General features: G+C 39.6%; 1 protein-coding gene across 9 annotated transcripts in view; it reads left to right on the top strand.

Moving 5' to 3' along the window:
• Positions 1 to 20,301, top strand: part of MCTP1 (multiple C2 and transmembrane domain containing 1) — a 292,028-nt gene that overhangs the window by 90,765 nt on the left and 180,962 nt on the right. The window contains exons 1-2 of one of the 9 annotated variants that reach the window (XM_030004940.1): positions 8,428 to 8,472; positions 8,583 to 8,621. The exons of 4 other annotated variants lie outside the window; for them this stretch is intronic. In XM_030004940.1, coding sequence (XP_029860800.1) covers positions 8,437 to 8,472; positions 8,583 to 8,621 — 75 coding nt within the window. In that variant the 5' untranslated portion in view covers positions 8,428 to 8,436. 4 more of the 9 variants (XM_030004944.1, XM_030004945.1, XM_030004943.1 and 1 more) reach the window with 4 other exon arrangements.

Here is a 20,301-nt window from a genome sequence, read left to right on the forward strand (position 1 = left end):
CTCCCTTAGTACGTAAGTACGTAACTGTAAGTGGATAGTCTCTCATTTACCTGGATAACCACTTATTTCAAAATCCCTAGTGGTTTTTCAAATTCGGTAAAATGCAAGACTTATACAAGATTCTTTTCCATGTCATCTTTTAACAGGTATTTAGTTAAAAAAGCCTTTGGCTATTAGAAGGGAGAAATCAGCAGCAGCATTGCAAGTGTGGTCTAGGGGAAAGGAAAGAAATTACATTTCCATCCAATTCCAAGCACAAATCTACTTCAGAGACAGCTTTCTTTATAGGTTGTGCTTATTTGCTCTCCTTTCTATAAGCAGTGAGAGTATACAGTTGCTGTTACCTTACAGTTGCTTGACTTTCTCATAGTGTGGCAAAAGTCAGATACAATCCCAGGGTGACTCTTCAGAGGTTAGCATATGTATGCTAATCAGATAAGGGAAATCTAGAACTCTACAAGAACAATTGCTGAGGATTAAAAAGAGAGCACAGTGATTTCAATTTAATAAGTTATTTTTGACATTGTTCCACGAGTATTGAATTGTCATAGATGCTATCCTTTCGCTAAATTAAAAAAAAAGAGGCTATTTGACATGTAAGTTGGTGTTTTAAGTTGACAAAACTTTCTGGTTTATGAAATCCTACTTACCAGTTTTCCTCAAAAGTTTAAAGCACAGTATCTGATAATTAATAGTGAGGTCTAAAACAGAATACAGTCCAAGTCAAATAGCAGATAGGCCAATAATAAAAATGGTTACCTTTATTGAACAACCAAGGTCACCTTTTGCATTAAAACTATTTATATGAGAATGTGATGGGCTAACCTTATACGGTAGCAGGTGTAATTTTATCAGATTACCAAATCTAAAGCCTGCCCTTGTCTTTAAACCTTCCTACCATTTGATCATTTATACTTTTAAAGTGAACAAGCTGCTTCAGAAATACAATCATAAGTAAAACAAAAGAAATCTTTAAATCATTGTGCAGATTCACAGCAGAGGCTCATGGCTTGCAGAGCCTCTGTTGCATATGGTTTATGAACAGGCCTTTGAGCTCCAAATGTGAGCACTGTGGAGTGATGGAAGAATGTGTATGTTAACGGTATCGGTGAGCATTTCTGTGCGCAACAGTCTGTTCAGCTGAAATGAGAAATTTCAGAATACCTTACAGAGCAGGAAAATGCATTATCCTGTCATTTTTATCAAAGCAGTCACTCAATGATTAAAGTGCTTGGGAAACCAGTGTGTTAAATAATCTAGTTTGTTACGTTTTTGTACACACTGTTTGTATTATTGTACGCATCTATATGCACAACCATCTGTATAGAGCCTAGAGAATATGAAAAAAAGTATTTGAGTAGCTTGTAATAAAGTAATAATTGACATTTGTTACTCCTTTTCTTAATATGCATTTTCCCTGGACCTACTGTTATTTGTTTTTTGGGTTTTTTTTTTTTTTTTTTTTTTAAATTGACCTTTATTATACAGCTCCTTAAGTTAATTTAGTATTGGTAATTACTTCATCGGCAAATGTAGGAAGACTATTAGCTTGAAGCGTCTTGAAAAATGAGATTCTAATCAGCGGGTCCCCAAACAGTTCTTTTCTTTTTACATTATCAGATAAAAAGCGAAGGTTTTCACAGAAGCACCAAGTGGCTGAGGTTGGCAGGGACTTCTTGAGATCATTTTCATCCAACCTGCTCAAAGCAGGGTCACCTAGAGCTAGTTGCCCACAACTGTGTCAAGTTTGGTTTTGAGTGTCTCCAAGGATGGAGACTCTGCAACCTCTCTGGGCAACCTGGTCCAGTATTTGACCACCCTCACAGTAAAAACCTTTTTCCCTTGTGTTCAGATAGAGTTTTCTGTATTTCAGTTTGTGCATATTGCTCCTTGTCCTGACACTGGGCTCTGCTGAGAAGACCCTGGCTCCATCTTCTGTACAACCCCAATCTGGTACACATGGATAAGTGTCGTGGTTTAACCCCAGCCAGCAACTAAGCACCACGCAGCCGCTCACTCACTCCCCCCCCCACCCAGTGGGATGGGGGAGAAAATCAGGAAAAAGAAGCAAAACCCATGGGTTGAGATAAGAACAGTTTAATAGAACAGAAAAGAAGAAACGAATAATGATAATGATGACACTAATAAAATGACAACAGCAATAATGAAAGGATTGGAATGTACAAATGATGTGCAGTGCAATTGCTCACCACCCGCCGACTGGCACCCAGCTAGTCCCTGAGCGGCGATTCCCCGCCCCCACTTCCCAGTTCCTATACTGGATGGGATGTCCCATGGTCTGGAATACCCCGTTGGCCAGTTTGGGCCAGCTGCCCTGGCTGTGTCCTGTGCCAACTTCTTGTGCCCCTCCAGCTTTCTCACTGGCTGGGCATGAGAAGCTGAAAAATCCTTGACATTACTCTAAACACTACTAGCAGCAACTGAAAACATCAGTGTTATCAACATTCTTCACATACTGAACTCAAAACATAGCACCGTACCAGCTACTAGGAAGACAGTTAACTCTATCCCAGCTGAAACTAGGACAATAAGATCCCCCAAGACTTCTCTTCTGCAGGTGGAGCAGTCCCAGCTCTCTCAGCCTCTCTCGTATGACAGATGCTCCGATCCCTTCATCATCTTTGTGGTCCTTTGCTGGACTCACTACAGTAACTCCATGTCTTGGTTTTTTTTTAATATACTGGGGAGCCCATAACAGAACACTACAAATATGGCCTCACCAGTGCTGAGCAGAGGGGAAGGATCACTTCCTTGACCTGCTGACAATGCTTTGCCTCGTGCAGCCCAGGAGGCTGTTGGTCTGCTTTGGTGCAAGGACAGGTTGCTGGCTTGTGGTCAGCTTGGTGTCCACCAGGACTCCAGGACCTTCACTGCAGTGCTGCTTTCCGGCCGGTTGGCCCCAAGTGTTTACTGCTGTATGGTGGTTTTCCTCCCTGGGGGCAGGACTTGACACTTCCCCATTTCTCCAGCCTGTCCAGGTCCCTCTGGCTGGCAGCATGACTGCCTGGTGTGTTGGACACTCCTCCCAGTGCTAAGCATACTGGCCCCAGTATTGCTCCTCGGGGTACACTGCTGGTGACTGGCCCCCAGCTGGACCTTGTGCTGCTGGTTGCACCACTGAGCCTGGTGGTATAGCAGCCTACCTTTCTGTCCACTTACGCAGTCCATGCTTTGTCAGCTCATTGATGAGGTTGTTACGGGAGACGATGCCAAAAGTATTGTTAATGTGGAGATGAACACCACCTGCCGCCCTCCCTTCACCCAGCCAGCCAGTCATCTCATCGTAGCAGGCTATCAGCTTGGTTTTGGTGACCTCGTTTAGAACTTAACAGCTTTGGTGTACCTGGCATGCAAATACACTTTTTTCAGATGAGCAAAGCACAAGCAGCTGCCACTAGGTACCAGTAGTAGGTGAGCAGAACTGCCATATTCCTGTGGAATACCCAAAATCTTTCAGTGTTTATATACCACAGAGGATCAAATAACTGGTATAAACTGCATTAGTAATGTAAAATGCAGAAAAACAAATTACCCTCCAGTCTGGTTTTCTGGTTTTTATTCTTCCACACTTCTCTACACAAGCATATTATTGTATAATCTTTCCGATTTTTAAAGATTTATTGTCAGGTTGGCTGTTGTGTAGGCTGCTGACTCTTTACAGATGAGTGGGCTTGCTGTAGAAGTTCAGTGAAGCCGTGCTCTCTGCTTAATGTGGTGGCACAGGACAGGGCACCAGTGTCAGTGCCTGTTTGCAGCAGCTGTTCCAGGCCTTCTAGAACTCTTGTTGGTCTAAATACTGTGTATTTGTGTTTTCCTCCCTTAAATGTTGATTTAACACTCTCTCCGATATCCCTGCCTCAGGCTATTCTTTTGTGAACAACATACTGTGAGAAGCATTTTTACTTGCTGTTGGCTAGTAGTGTGAAAGTGTAAGGTGATGGGATGGATAACTTAGTTCTAGCGGGCTATTTGGTAGGTAGTATCTTCCCTGGGATATTGACTGATGATCTTTTGTATCTCTTCCAGACTTGCTGCTCCCTATCTCTAGAGAAATCCCCTCTACTAGGGTTTGTCGTGAAGTTCTTGGAAAGAAAGTTGTGGTCCTTGTGTTTGAAATTTTTGTCCTGATTTGTAACAAGTGCCTCTTCATCCTCATCACCCTTCTTCTGTGTAACAGGCAGACAGGCATGAGAAGCCTGGTCTTCTCGTCCTGGAAGATGCACTCTCATGGAAGCTTTTTGGAGAAGTGAGCTCACAGTGGGCAGGACTAGAGTAATCATTTGCAAGGCTTCCACATGTACAATGAGTAGCTGGTTTTAGTTTTCTTTCCAGCTGGCAGCAACTGACTCCTTGGTGGTCTGCAGAGGTAAGGCTGGAAGCCTCTAAAAGCCTATATACTCAGTGAAATTGTTATTTATTTTTTGGTATTTTTTTCACGTTTTGGTAGAAGAGTCGGGATCTGAGTAAACTGTATTTGATTCCATCTGCAAAAATAATTCATGTGGGCAGATGTAATTAATAAGAAATTCAGATGAAGTGTGCTGTCACTAGGCAGAGAAGAACAGAGGCATTAGTCAAGGTATAGGAAATTGGCATTAGTAGTTTAACTCATGTAAATTAATCACACTAGCTGTGTCATAGTTTTGGCACCATTATTTGTAGTTAACTGTTGTCGCTGATGGTTATGGTTGCCGTTCTGTCTCTTGGTCATGAAATTAAGGTGCCACAGAGGAGTGAACGAAGGAGCACTGGCCTGGTGGCATTCTCCCTGCTTGAGGCTGTGCAGCCTGAAAAATGGTTCTGCTGCACACAGGGCAACTCAAGTGCTGTTAAATGTCCCTGTGATTAGAAGATGAGGCATTCACCAGCAGTGAAAGTATCTGCATTCTGTGAAACTAAGAAAAAAATGCTATCACGTTAAACAAAGGTCTTGAGTTGAAAAAAATACAGTACTGTCAGTTCAATATTGAAAGCAGTATGCTTGTATCCTTCTAATCAGACATTGTTGCAGCATTACAATTACTGTTTTTTCATGAACTGAAAATTATTTTCCCCTTATTGCACCAATACTAACAAGAGCGATCTCATTAATTCTCTGTTAATTTAGAATGCCAAATCAGGATGTAATGCTACAAAACTCTTGCAGGTAGTATTTTCCTTTTGAAAATGTATAGCAAACTCTGGTAAACTGGATGCTGCTTACAAAACTATAAAGTTTTCTGAAGAAAAATAGCACTGCTGTTGTCTAAGTGGAACAGATGAAATAAGTTGTTCCACTCTTTCAGGTCAATGTACAATGCGTTACTCAAATGACTAGGTTAGGGTGTAGTTAATCACAGTTATTTCTTAACATGAGTAAAGAACCTTTTCATATGGTTGTTTCAAAAGCTAACTCATCTAACTGAAATGTGCACGTGGATTCTGTAGCAACTGTTTTTATTATGTGTGTTTATTGGCATATGAGCTTCATCAGAAAATGCACATTGTAAACACACTTTACTCAGTGTTGCTTGTCCATTGTCTGCTGTTTAATTTCTCCCAGCAGAGAGCTGCGGGACCTGTTTTGCCTTCCAAATAACTGATTTCTCATCCATTGTAATAGGGTTTCAAAAACCAAATTTGCAAAATGTTTGTTAGTGTAACAATATATCATCACGTGCCTTTAGGCAGAGAGGCACATTCTGAAAATGAGAAAAAGGAGACCAAAAAAAGGCTTTCTCCCACTGTTGTGGGAGATGCACACCATTGCATGTCTGCCGTAGTGTGGGGTATCATAGCTTTTCATCCAAGCATCCATCTGAGCCCTCTGGATGGCATTTCTCAGTCCATACTCACTTCCTTTGCCCCTTTGCTGGCATGGAAGAGAAGTCATCAGTGGCTTTGGGGGAAGCCCTCAGCGTGAGGACCCAGGAGAGTGGCTGTTGGGACTGACTGGATGATGGAGAGTTCAGGAGGCATCAGGCAAGAAGGGGATACTTTCCCAAGAGTGCACCTGATGGGAAATTTAATGATCTTCATCTCCCTGTTTTATGCACAAGTCTAAGGAGCTCGTTGGGGTGGGTCCCCATCAGCAGCATTCCTGTTTCAGCATGTTGTTGTGGTCTTGAGTAGCAAAGTGCTTTCTTTTATCATCATGAAAAGTGATGGATGTTTTACCATCTTTCAAGCCACTTCTGCAAAGAGCTCTTCCCAGATGGAGTTTGACCATATATAAGAACCTGTCTTTTAGTATTTCTTCGTTTGGAGCAGATGGGGTTTACTGCTTTGAACACAGACAGCAGTGATAGACTACATTGTTTTAAAAAACATATGCCTTACGATTTCGTCTTCCTGTAGTGTTTTGTCCTCCATTGCTTGCTTTTCCTCTATGGAAAATACCTGGGGTTCTTTGGATATTGCCGTTAAATGAAAGCAGCAATGTATGTGCTACTTAAAAATGAAATCATTGTTCTCCAGAGCTGCAGTCAGGGAGATAACAAATGTTACTATTCCTTTTGTGGACCCTCTCATAGCAATATCTGAGTGCTCTGCCCTTCATCTGCAAAGGGAGAATTACTACACTGCTTCCAGTGGTTGAAAATGAGGCACATAGGGATTAAATGATATGAGCAAGGGCAGGTGCGTGTATCTGAAGCCATAAAGGCTACACAGATCCTTATCTTAATAACAAACCATCACTCCCTATCATTTTTTAAAATAAAACTTTGCTGGTTTAGGGAAAATACATCTTGTAGTAGAGAAAGGTGATGCTTTACTCCTTATTAATCTGTTCTCCTAAGTTACTTCTGAGCGCTGGTAGTGAGGAGAAGTCTGCCAAAATGTAAGTTGTCTTCACCACTTGGCATGTTGCATGTGTGTCATATGTCACATATATGATCTTCCTTCATGCCACGGGAGTGATGGCTTCTTGAGGTTTCTTCTGCACCCATTTCCTATGATTTCTATTATTTCAGTGTATCACATCTCATCCAGGTCTATCAGAACGTGTAGTCAGTCTCCTTCCTTAGGCAAGTGATTCTGATATATGCTCTTTTTTCTTTAGGAGTGATTTTTGTCCTGAAGTGAATGCCAAACGCATATTTAACTCCACCCTTTTGAAGTAATAAACTAAGCTAAGCTAAACTAAGAAAAAGAACATTCTGACCAAGTCTAGTGTGCAAGTTGGCCACTATGTGATATAACTAATTCAACCAAACTGTTCTGCTTTGTAGCAAGGTGCTGTTGAGGGAGGAATCTGGAATTTTTAGTGGTGTTTCATTACAGCTGTTAATGATATATATTAAATGAGCTATTTCTATGTTTAAAACATGACTTCCTGAGAAAAGTGGTTTGCCCACTTGGCTGCAGCCTGCTATGTGCTCTCTGATTATCCATAAAGCTTAAAACTAGTATTTTGAAATCACTGGGTTTAAATCTAGAATTGTGCATTCCCGGGTGAACTGCATCAAGCTGAGAGGGAGTCCCAGGTATCCAGGGAGAGGTCTAGGGAGAGAGAATCCAAGTTTCCGAATGGTGCTTGTTTCTCATCAGCTGTAGAATATTATGTTTACTGCAGAGAAACCAAACCCCAGAAAACTGAGAACCCGTAGATCAGAAGCAGTCTGATGCAGAGGGATGTTAAAGGAACAGAAATGACTACAAAACGTAAAAGACATATAGAGATTTTAAGGCGAGCCGTTTGTCTTCCTGTGTTCAAGATCCAAGCTAAATTAAAGCAAGATTTTCTTCAGTGGGTAGAGATTAAAGAAATAAATTGCCATACCAAAGGTATATAAGACTGGATAGCCTCTAATGCCAAACAAATAACAATGCATATCCAGTTATGGAATACTTATTCAGTTATAACTGAATGCATATTGAAATTCAGTTGGATAAAATGTACATTTTCATCGTTTCCTCCTTATCTCAATTCTTCCTTTTTCAGCTTCTGATATTTCTATAACGGCCAAGAAGGGATTTTTCTGAAATTTTGTAAGATGAATATCAGGTAGTATCTGAATACTGCTTTTAAATCTCAAAATATCTTCAGAATTAATACACTAGGATAGAAAGCATGTATTCTCTTTTATTTTAATGGAATACCTATATGTGCATTTAGTAAAACAAATGTTTAAGTTTAGTATTTCTCTGCTCAAGGTATTATTTGAAAAAAAGTCAGCGTAGGGATGATCTCTAATTTGGTGTTCACCAGTTGAGCTTTAATATTTGTTTAATGCCAATATTTAATAAATAAACCACAGAACCCTTCAGTTTACACCATCATCTGCAGTGGGGGAGGGGGGAGGAAACAGCTTTCAATGTTTAAAGATGTGGAGATAGTTGAGTCATTTCCTCTGAATATGTGTTGAAACATATTCACATACAAGACTTGTCTTACTTTCGGTCTGAGTAGCTGCAGTTCACAGCAGTAGTCAAATGATATTTGCACAGAGCTGTTGCTACCAGCTGGAGGTGAGCAGTATTACTGAGCAGTTGCCAGCTCGAAAGGCTAATTCAGATTTGCAGGTATCTTTGTGAAGCAAAAGATACTGAATTCGCTCCTGTAATACTATTTTAAATAGGTGAAAGCTGGAGGAACTTCTCAGTTTGGACCTGGTAAGGTAGGAATTTAGGCTTTTTTATAAGGTCTAACATGCTCTGATACAGTATTATGTGCGTCCTGCTTTAAAATGTAGGTAATGTAAAACTCTGTTTTGAAAATAATTAAATGTTTGCTTTCGATGGAAACTGCATGCCCTAAGTGGATAATACAGAATGAGGAAAAGTATTTCTTCAGTTTAGAGTATACAAAATCACACAGAGAGAAGCATCACTCACTCACAGGTAGACCGATGTCTGCAGTAGTTTAGAATACAGGAGATTTTCTGAAATCTCACTGTTATCATTCTTCTGCTGAATTCTCCATGTTAACAGAAGAATCTGTCTATTTAATTACTTACAGGTTTGGTAGTTAGAAGACCGTTATTCCTTTTAAATTCCTCTTGGATACCTGTCTTATGCTGAGTAGTTTGTGGATTTTTATGGATTTTGTAGCTGTAACACACTGTCATTCCTTAATGGCAATTGGACATATCTAAATATCTAGGCAGCACATGGTCAAGTAAATCTAGCTTTGACTGGAAAATTGGAATCTTATTTTTAAAATGTTTTTGCCATTTGTATTTAACAGACCAGTGTTATCCTTGTAACACTGTCTTTTGAACTATTGAGTACAACAAGCACTGAGGAAGTTTCTCTTAGAACCAGTTTAGTGTTGTTTTAATGGTAGCAACACTATTGATGTATTTGCTTTAAAATTAATTCAAAAATAATACAAATGCCATGTTCTGATAGTTGTATTTCCCAAAATTTTAAAATACAGTTTTGTCATATAATTTAAATACAAAACTACTTCTGAATAACCTAGGTTATGTAAACTGTGTGTATATTTATGTATATAATTGATTATGATTAATAATATGGAAAATTAGGAATATTTTAGTATGGTTTTCTGTTGTGAAAATGTGGACAGTGTATTTTTAAATACAATGACTGAAGATGATTGTTTTTTGAGAGAATGATGCAGAAGGCATATATGTTGGCTTCAGGTATTTATCACATTTTGAAATGGAGACAGCCAATTGTTCACAGATCATCTTTGATATAGATGTGACACCTGTCTCTAGTTCTCAATTGAGTTATCCTTCATGTGCCATGTCTGACATAACTTGCAGTGTAATTCTGCACTCTTCAGGCAAGTGAGAGGATTTTTGTGCGTGGTATTGCAAGTTTCTCTAGAGATGATAAAAATGCTAGCTGTCAGAAATTAGTGTAGTGCTGCATCTGCCTGAGACTTAGTCTTTGGAAAAAACAGAAAAAGGAAATGTAGACATGATTTTAATGCTTCACAGTTTGATAGTTTTAGGAATTTAAGGTTTATTTTGGACAAAAAAAAGTATGTGATTTTTGTATTTCCATTCCCTTACAGACTGCTCTTACTTCCCCATTTACTTTGTGTGTGCATCACGTGTTCATGAGTGCAAATGCGTGTGTACTTGCAAAAATGTACTCAGCCCATGTAACTTCCAATAATCTTCTTAAAACCAAAATGGCACAGGAGTGCTCATTCTTTCTGCTTTTCCTGGGAACTGAATAATTCTGCCCAGCTGAAAGTCTGACCTGATTTGTTTCATGATGATTTTCATTTATTCTGCTTAAAGAAGCAAATTTTTTTCATTTTTGAAAAAGATTATAGTCTTGGGATTTTTGAGAGTGCAGGTAAATGCACTCTGAAGTGCATGCGGGAAGCAACTACATGTTTGTATAGTCATACACAATAAGTCTTCTTGTACCTTTGAAAATAATGGATTTCTTTACAGAGAAGGATTGGAATGTGCAGGATAAGGGTTTAGGTAAGTTACAACATATGTGAGCATTGCAGCATAAATGCAAGGCATATATATAGGCTTGTTTTGAAGTGTTCAGGTTTTATGCCTATCTTGGACATACTCTGCTCTTAAGGGGTGGAGAAGATGGTAGTTCCGAATGTCAGCTGCAGCACTGCCGTACCAGTGCAACCAGAAGTGGAAGGCAAACCAACGCTTTGAGGAAAGGTAGCTGAGGTTAGCATATACTTTATTTATTATGATATTGCAAAGCAATAGGGAATCCCAGAATAGCTGAAGTTTGCAGGGACCTCTGGAGATAGCCCAGTTGAACCTCTTGCTCAGAGGAAGGTCATCGTCAAGGAGGTTGCCCAGGACCATGTCAGAGCAGGTTTTGAGCAGGGACGCTCTCTGGGCAACCTGCTCCAGTGTTTGACCACCCTCATACAGGAAAAATAGTTTTTTCTCATGTTTAAAGTGAAATATCCTATTAGCCATTTCTGTCACGGGGCACCACCAAGAGCCTGGCTGGTATTATACACAGGAGTAGGATCCCCCTCTTGGAGAGGAAACTCGTCTTCTCCAAGTGGAGCAGTCCCAGCTCTCTCAGCCTCTCCTCATGCAACAGATGCTCCAATCCTTTCATCATCTTTGTGACATGTTGCTGGATTTGCTGCAGTGTGTCTGTGTCTCTCTCATACCAGGCAGCCTCAGCACTCTAGCTGTGGTCTCACCAGTGCTGAGTAGAAGGGGAAGAAGTGCTGAGTGACCTCCTAAAACTGAAAATAAGCTGTTGAAAGAGGCAGAGGGGTCATGAAAAACTCCCTTTAATTAACTTTTTCTAGAGTTTTATTTTACACTTGAAGTAGATTTTAAAGTGTTACTCTCTAATCAATTTGTCAAGGCCTTTTACACATTTAGTTTATTTTTTAAATTACCTTTCAGTTAGAGGTGACAATTTTGTAAACAGTTGTGGGAAATTCTGGTACCTAAGACTGAGGCCAATAATCAGCTTCACATGCCCGTGGGATAAGATAGCCTGTTGGTAGTTATTTTCACAAGTAAGATGAATAATCTGATAATAAAATTTGCTCTAGAAGTGTTTTGCATACTATTTGTTATTTAGTAATTAATGAAGAGTAGTATCGTCCTTTCTGATATCTCCAGAACTAAGAGTAGACCTTTCCCCCTTGTGACTCTAGGTTGTCCTTATGAGCAATTTTTGCTCGGTTTCCCTCTAAAATAAAAATGGTTGAAGGGGGCAGGGTAGGGAATGAGATTAGGGAGAAGGATGATGTAATAAATTTTAGTAGATTTGACCAAATTGCTTTGAGTTTCAGAATAATTCCCATTTCGTTTAACAATCCTCCTTGAAGGGATTAAGGCAGGTGGAGAAACCACTGAGATGCACGTACAGCTAGGGCAAATGAAGTGTATCAGTAATGGTGCAAAGAAAGCATCTCCTCTGGGAGCCCACTTACATTTGAGACAGCTCAATTATCTGGGAATATCCATGGGATTTCTAGCAAGCTGTCTACTTGTGGAAGAAAATAAATTCTTCTCCTTACTTTACTGTGTTTGGGCATGTTCCAGTCCACTTGGATTGAAGAACTTCGTAGCCAGCAGCGGTGAATGAGAAAAACCTGGAGCTACCACATCCAACTGATACTTTAGGAGCAGGAGTAACTTCTGGGGTAAGCCGGTTCCTCCTCCAGCTGCAGCTTGAGCCAGAGCACTTCATTTCTCCATGTCCCTGACCTCACTTGTCCTTAAAAATCAGTAGTTAAGTCAGTTGATTTGCTTATTTGTTTATTTTCTATTTTACCTTGTGAAACTGGCGTCACATCTCCCATTGTGGGATTAACTGTGAGGCAAAGTGACAGGAACACCAGACGTCGATTTCCTCTCTGTCCGATGGGATGTCCGTGTGCCTGTGGTGGGATGGCGGGTCGTCTGCCTGCAGCTCAGCCCTGCGATGAAAGACTTCAGCAGAGGCTACTGGTCAACAATCTGGTCAAATTTGTGGGAGGTGTTTGGGGTGCAGAGAAGAGGCATCTGTCATTTCAGTTTCTCTGGGGCTCTTCACCAGGTGTTGTCCCCTGCTCCCCTAGTGCCAGCGGTGACTGGGCAGGGACTGTGCTGATGAAGCCCTGTAATGTTCGTATGTTCTTCCAGGGGGGATGAATAATCTCACAATATTTATGTGCTTCACAAAGATGGGGAAAGTGTAGGAGATGTGGACAACAGACACTGAAAGGAAGGACATGTTCACCGGTCACCAGTGCTGATACTGGTTCTCCTGAGCTGAGTGGTCAGGGTGCCTTGTGGGGGTCTTGTCACTTGTTTGAATCCACGTTCGCAGAACTGCCCTGTCCGTACTAGGTTATAGCCTTGTCACAAGACTTGAATGGATGGGAATGTTTATTCCAATGGTGCTGACTGTACTTGAATTTTCAGCTTAGTTTTCTCGTATTGTCCATCCACATTTAGCTTATTCAGTTGTAACGATGCTGGCTTTGTAGGTGCTCGCACATTATTTTGCTTCCAGAAATTTCTCAATTACTGTGCTAATACTCTTACTTTACTCAAAGATGCTAAAAGAAATAAATTTTTTGAGAGTGTGCATGATGATTTTTGTGATAGTGGCACTATTTGCATTAAGCAAGGGACCAAAATTTTTTTCATAGTGTAAATTAATGAGAGAAGGTGAGCAGTTGCCTAGTGAAAGATGACAATCAGCCATTTTTGTTATCCCTGTTCTAGGAAGAGTTTCTTAAACTGAGAGTTGATAAATATGGTAATGGTTCATATATGCTTCATTATTACTGGTGTCATTTAGGAATAGTTTCCAACACTTGCAAAATTTTGGGTCTCCTTGGACATCATTGTAAGAATAGACTATATTTACAAATTATTAATGAATCAGAGCTGTATCCCTTTATGAGTTGAGAAGGGAAGCATCTTTCTGAAGAGTCAGTTCTTGAAATATGAGCTGCGCCCATAAAAAACGCAAGGGCTAAACCAGCTAATAACTCAGTTTCCCTCAGCTGTCTCTGGGTGACAAAGCTGTGGTAACAGACCGTGCTGGCTAACTGGACAATGTTGTAAGATCTTCAGTAACCGATAAAGGAGAACAGCGACACTCCCTCATACACCCACTAAGAAATGGTTTGCTCTAAGACTGTGGGCTGTCCACACTTTTCAAAAAATGCAGTTCTCTTAGATTATGCTTTACTGAAAAACTGTTGGAGGACTAGAAGAGAACATGCATCAGCCTGAAAAGGAGGCAGCTTGTCAAGCAGCCTGAGAGGGAGCAATTACTGGTGGTGTTCAATACAGACTCCAGAAAAACAGCAGCCACAGGAGCCTGGGAGGGTTGATACGCAGCCTCAGGTTAACACGCCTCCAAGAATTATCAAAGGTTAGCCATCGGTTCCCTGCCAGAACTTCGGGCTTTGTAATATACAGCTTAAGAAACATTTTACATCTTTTCTAGAGAAAGAACCTGCCACTGGAAATTACCAGAACAGAAGAAGTAGTAAAACTTTTGAGGGAAAATGCTCTACATTTGCTACTGTCTCACCTGAACAGCTTCATCACTGCTTCACCATTCAGCAGACAGGCATTCTGTTGGAAAGCTGCCTGCATTTTGTTTCCTTTTCTCTGGCCCTTGATTAGTTATTTATGACAGTAGGGGTTTATTCTGGAGCTGGGGGTTATCTTGTCACTTTCTGATACTTGCCAGAGACGTACTGAGTAATGCCCACAGAAAGCACTTCCCCATTTTATCTGGCATTTGGTAATACCAGCCCCTAAGCAGATGTGTGCACTGCTGGAGACCTGTGCCCTGTATTGGATATCACAGCTCATAAAGGGTTCATTTCTACTTAGGAAATCACTATGGCTCTGGTAGGTGGGGTTTTTCTGTTCTGTTTGCAAAGATATTTCTCCTCCTCTGATATGTGATAAATCAATTTGGGATTCAGATGGGTTCTTGAGGAGATTGGTACAGTCCAGTCCCCATTTTCACAGGGTTTCAGGACCTTTCTGAGAAATTCTGAGCAGATTACTTTCTCACTTTTTTCATCTTACAGCAGTCAGTGGTGGAGCTGAAATGTGAACAGTTTGTCAGGTCTCTGAAAGATAGGCGTGATTTTCTGCAGTGGGTGTAGACCAGGCAACAGTGAGTTTTGCCATTAGAGGACTGGGCCTCCTCCTGTTCTCCATCCCAAAGGCACCACTGGTACTTTTCCTTGCAAACTGTATTCCACCTCACAGCTGATTTCTTTCCTGTGAACTGTGTGTATATATCAGGATTGGGTTAAGGAACAGTAGACCTACAGTAGTACTTCTGAGCTGCTCACAACTTCTTCTCAACTCACCACCTTTGTATCCACTCCGGGTGGTTTCTGCAATCCCTAACTACTTCTCAAGGCCACAGAATGACAATACTGACTGGCTGCCATCCCTAGGGCCTCCATGAAGTTCTTCAAAGGCCTGAGCAGCAAATCCATGCCTGCAATTGTGAAAATGTTCACTTCAGTGAAGAGCTGCAATCTTGTGTCATGGGACCATAGCCTCATGTTTCAGCATCAGTCATCATTCTTAGTTTGGAGTTCTGCATTGTTGGTCATCAGTAATGCAAAAATCAGCTATGACGTGCTTGGCCATTGCCGCTTCTGCCCTGGAAAGCACCCATTTTTTTTCTGTACTCAAACATTTTTTGTGTCAGTCAAGACAAGTGGAGAGTAGCTAAAAGCATCATGCAACAGTTCTAGGCTTTGCCATAGACAGGAAGAAAACCCAATGACTTCAGTAACAGCTAGTTTCCACTCAGCAAGGAAAGATACTTCCGGAAAGGTATTTCTAGTACTTTTCAATAGTACTGGTTTAACTGGAGAAGTTTTTTACTGGGAACATGTCAAAAACAGTTCTTCCTGGTTTATATCTTGCTTCTGAAAAGCAAGTTATTTCTGGATGTCAGAAAAGAAAGTTTTTTCTTATGCTTTAATAGAGGTAACACCAGGTAACTATATGCAATCAGGAATAGTTTATTTTTCTCTTAACATAGCTTTCAGGCTTACATAAATAAGCATCTGAATTGTATAGGCTGTAAAGGCAAGGCAATTTAGATAATGTATTTAGAAAATGTTTTCTCCAATACACATGAAACTTCCATTTATACTGGATGTTGCAACCACATTGCAGGTAAATGTTTTTTTGTTGTTGTTCGTTCTCTGAAATAGTAGTTCACAATGTCAATTTTTGCACAAATAAAACATAAAAAGAGCTCAGTGCTGTGGAGGGTTGGTAGTCCCGTGTGTTAAGTTGTATTCAGATATGTGTGCATTTTTATACACATTTACAGGGTTAGGGCTACTTTTGTTGAATGCTTTGTGTAGTTTGCTGCTGAACAGCCAAAAGCGTGACTTAGAAATGTGGGTATCTTTTGTAGAAAATAGTTTTGTTTTATTTTTCCTTATTCTGTGTTGCAAAGGAGTTTCTGAAGAGAAAGCAATAGGAATACCCTAGCCATTGTGCTGATCTACAGTTTTAATTAGATATTGTCAAATCAGAAGTGCGCTGATTTATCTAGCATAGCTACTTAATTTATTCCTGATGTCCTCTGCAATGTTATTCAGAAGTGAATTATACACAACCCATCCCTCCCTTCATCTTCAACCAGCGTCTCCTGAAAAGGCACTTGCAGTGGTTAGGGAAGATTTCGTCTAATTGCGCAGGACTGTACACCCGCTGGTGAGGACGCAGGGGTTTCTCTGCATCAGCCTCCACCACGAAAGCTGTTGGAGAAGACCCTACTCTAGATATGCTATTTCCTGCTTTAATGAAGAAGCATTGTCACCGCAAAAGAAAGGTGCTAAAAGAAATGATTCCAGAGCAAACCAATTACTTGTAACAAATTACTTTGATCAGAGAGTAAAATGTAAGTGTCAAAAAAACATGTTTAGCTAAAAGCAGTAGCTATACTGGAGTGGTAGGAAAAATCACATAATTTTAAAGACAATGCACTGATACTGATATTTCTGTACTTACGATCTTGATCAAACTCTACTTACAGATTCATAACTCAATAGTTGAAATACCAAATATAGTAGTTTTTAACTTATGTCTTCTACAAAGGAATTGCTCATCAATGATGGATTAAAAAGCTTTGAATTAATGAAAGCAGTACCAGACAAGGGGAAACAAAATGGTAAGATGTATTTGGACTTTCAAAAAAACTGTTACACAACCCGTTACAAAGAGGTTGGGACAATATACTTTTAAGGATGAAAAGAGGACTAGGCGTTGGAAAATGCAGCAAAGAATTATCTGCCCATACTTATATATGAAAACAAAGACTTTCTTCAGCCCTTGAAAAGCTTACAGTCTAAATCCCTGTGCTTACAATTGGTTGTATGTAGGTGAACTATTGTGTCTGTAAGAAACACTGTTAAACCCAGAAGGATTTGTCATGATTACAGCAGTTGCTTCTCACAGAAGAGAACAGACGAGAGCTTTTAATTTGTGATATAAGAAGGGAGGATAATAACATGGGGGGAGGGTGAGCAGGCCAGGATGGAGTGTAGCAAAACTGGGAAGGAAGCTGTAGTTGCTTTATTCAAGAATAAATTTATAATCTTTGTGGAAAAGGGATTATTTGTTTTTATTTTCTTTTTGCTTTACTGTCTTAGTCTCTAAGGGGTGCTGCAGAAGTAAAATTTTATAGTAGACTTGAATGAATAAGTGGCAGCAAACTGAGTTTTTCATCCCCAAAACAGGGTATCGAGGCGGATGGAAGGAGGAACAACTTGGTGGAATCTCTTCTGATTGCTTTGTCAATACCAGTATTTGTTTGGTTTCCTTTGCTGCCAGGCAGGGCTAGTGCTTCAACTGAAAAAAGTGATTTGAACTGTACTTCTGAATACCAAAACTTTCAAAATGTTAACATGCTTACATCTTTTATTACTATTTCTGCATCTATTCATTACATTTTCAGAAGGAAATGTAGCAAGCTGTTGGCAGTAATCAGTTTGATACTGAAAATGAGCATTTGCTTTTGGTTGCTTTCAAATGAAATCAAAGAGCAACAATTTGTACAGATGTTACCAAAAATATTCCAATTATTCTGCAGGTGTAAATGGTCGGTATTGATATTTGATTCTTAAAGGTTTTCTTTAATAACCAGATTAAATAGCTCTTTCAGCCATAGCGAAAAAGCTCAGGAAAGAGGCTGAATCTTTTATGCGCCCGTGACTCTCATTTAGCCATAGTGTATTTCCTGACAATATAAACTAGACGGTCATATTCAGAGCATACCAACATATATAAAAACGTGTGTGTGTATGTATGTGATTAATGCTAACTTTAAAAATGTCTTTATTCTGCAGAAATAATCTTGAACTCATAGTTCTTCATAAATGAGACATTTCAGACTAGCAGGTATGCACTGTTCCCATTATGTGATAAAAAGCACATACACAAAATCTGACTTATACAGTTCATCAGTACATTTTATCCTATTCAAAATCTTCACAACAATGGCTGAGGCTTTTCACATTCATTATAAATACTCAGATGTTGTCTATGGGAAATATCTATTGTCTGACAAGCTTTAACAAAGTAGCCAGTACCATCTGAAGCACAGACGTGGTTAATCAGAAAGGACATTATTAGTGCATATAAAATGCTACTAACAATTTCTGCAAATTTCCAATAATATTTAGAATCCTAGAATGTTCTTTTACATTGCTATTGGAATGGATTCACATTATACATCTGCCTTTTTATTTAGGGAATAAGGAAAATTGAATGAATGAGATGAAGTGAGCTGTATAACTGTTTTTACTCAGAAGTTCCTCAGTTCTTCCTGACTTCCATCAACCAGTACACTAGCATACAAAGTATTGTTTAGAACATGATCATCATAACCCTTAAGTTAGATAAGTAAATACTTTCAGTGAAATTAAAAGTTGATTGTCACTTGACTATACTGCTGTAACTTTGAAGCACAGACTGTTCCAATTAGTTGCACGAACAAGGAGTTGACAGCCACTTGGATATTCAGAATTTCCAAGTTTCTTACAAGCAGGTGTTTTCAAAGCATGAAGCTTTGACAAATGAAAATGATCTGAAGAAATCAGTTTGAGCCAGGCAGTTACTGGAGTGGAAAATTCAGCTTATGCACAAGACACAGTTACATTACTTCAAACTTTTTGGTATTTTTTTTCTGTTTGAAAGCTGGTAGTATTTCATGCCATACTGTGAACCCTTGACTGTTGATGTTCTGCTGCTTCCTCCTTGCAGGACACTGATTTAATTTCATCTGTTGTATGCAACCATGAAAAGAATGCTGGTTTATTTCACTGTCTCCTTTCCTGACAACGACTCCAGCATGTGGACAGTCTGTGCAGCCAGATCTCCAGCTTCCCTTGTCACTTCTTTTGTACAACTCTTGTTATGTTTCACTTTTCCTTATCTACTGAAGGAAGTGTTGATGCTGATGCCTTTGTGTTATGCTGGAAAAAATAAATGCTTTTTGCTTACCTTATCAGTGTGTTCTGGCAGAATATCGAAATGGCACAGCAAATCAACAGAGCTGTAACCTGTTGCTGAAATGACTCAGATAAGAGTATTACTTCAATCTAGTTCATATGCATTTCCAAAATATACTTTTAAGCATAGGAAAATGTTAGGGGTTTTATTTTTTAGCTGTATTGCTAAAGATTTTTTTTTTTTTTCCTTTTTGGAAGGGGGAGTGTGTTACAGGTATAGATTACTTTTTTTCAACTGCTGAATATTTTCAGTTTTGGCATTGAACAGACTTTATCAGATTTTTTGATCTGTCCCTCCGAAGTGGTAATTGTTTTCTGCATCAGAGAGTTCCTTAAATCTCTTATATCCACTGAATTGCTGGCACAAAATCATGCTAGTGTATGGTATATAAATTGTAGGAGAGCAGCAAATACATTGATTTCTTCGGTTGGTTTAGCTGATTAATTGTTAGAAATTTTAAGAGCTTTGAATGAGAATGTCAGTATTCATGGTGATATAAAAGGGTGACGGATAGTTTTCAGTGGCAAAAATGGTAGTAATCTTCAGGGTCTCAGTCTGGGAGAAGTTAATGAGTTAACCTAAAACTTTGTGATGTGGTTTTTAAGAAGATAGCACAAATGATGTTACTGATTCGCATCTTTCAGCTGTAAATTGCTAGTCTGACTTCAACGGATTTACCCCTGACTGCAGTAATGCCTAGTGACCAGAATCAGATTCACTGTCTTTATGTTTTATAGTATGTTTTTAACAAGCTGTGAAAAATTATATGATGTGGGAATGGTGGTGATTTTAGCCATCCTGTCAGTTTCAAAGTGGTGTCATTTTTCTTGCATGCTGAGGTGGAACTGGGTTCTGACCAGTGAACACTTCATATGGTGGAAACATTGGATGTACAAAAACTGGGATAGCTTTTTCCTTTATTACGGGTGTGCAGCTACTCACATGTACCTACCTGTCAGCTAGCTTACAGTCCTTTTACATGCTCAACATTTGTTCAGCTGTAAAAAATATTTTGTTCATCTAGTCATTAAGCTGCTAAATCTGGAAAACACAGCCGTGTCTTTCATGGTGTGAACAACAGAGGTGGAAGTACTTGCCTAACTTTTCACAACACTGCATTGCAAAGGGTTTAGCAGTGAACAGTTTCATGACATAGCTGCAGCCAGAGATTCCAGGTGCTCTAGAAATTTTTTTGAGAAAACTCAATTTTTTTCTTATATGCCACAGAAATGGGAGTTTTAAGAAAAATCAAAACCTTTAATTACCATCTTGATACTAGTTTGGACTTTGTGTCACGTACGGTAGCAGAAACTCCTCATGGATACTAGTCACAGGCATCAGAAAACTCTTTTTTTTTTTT

Source organism: Aquila chrysaetos, chromosome Z (genome assembly GCF_900496995.4).
Source record: "Aquila chrysaetos chrysaetos chromosome Z, bAquChr1.4, whole genome shotgun sequence".
Taxonomy (NCBI): Eukaryota; Metazoa; Chordata; class Aves; order Accipitriformes; family Accipitridae; genus Aquila; species Aquila chrysaetos.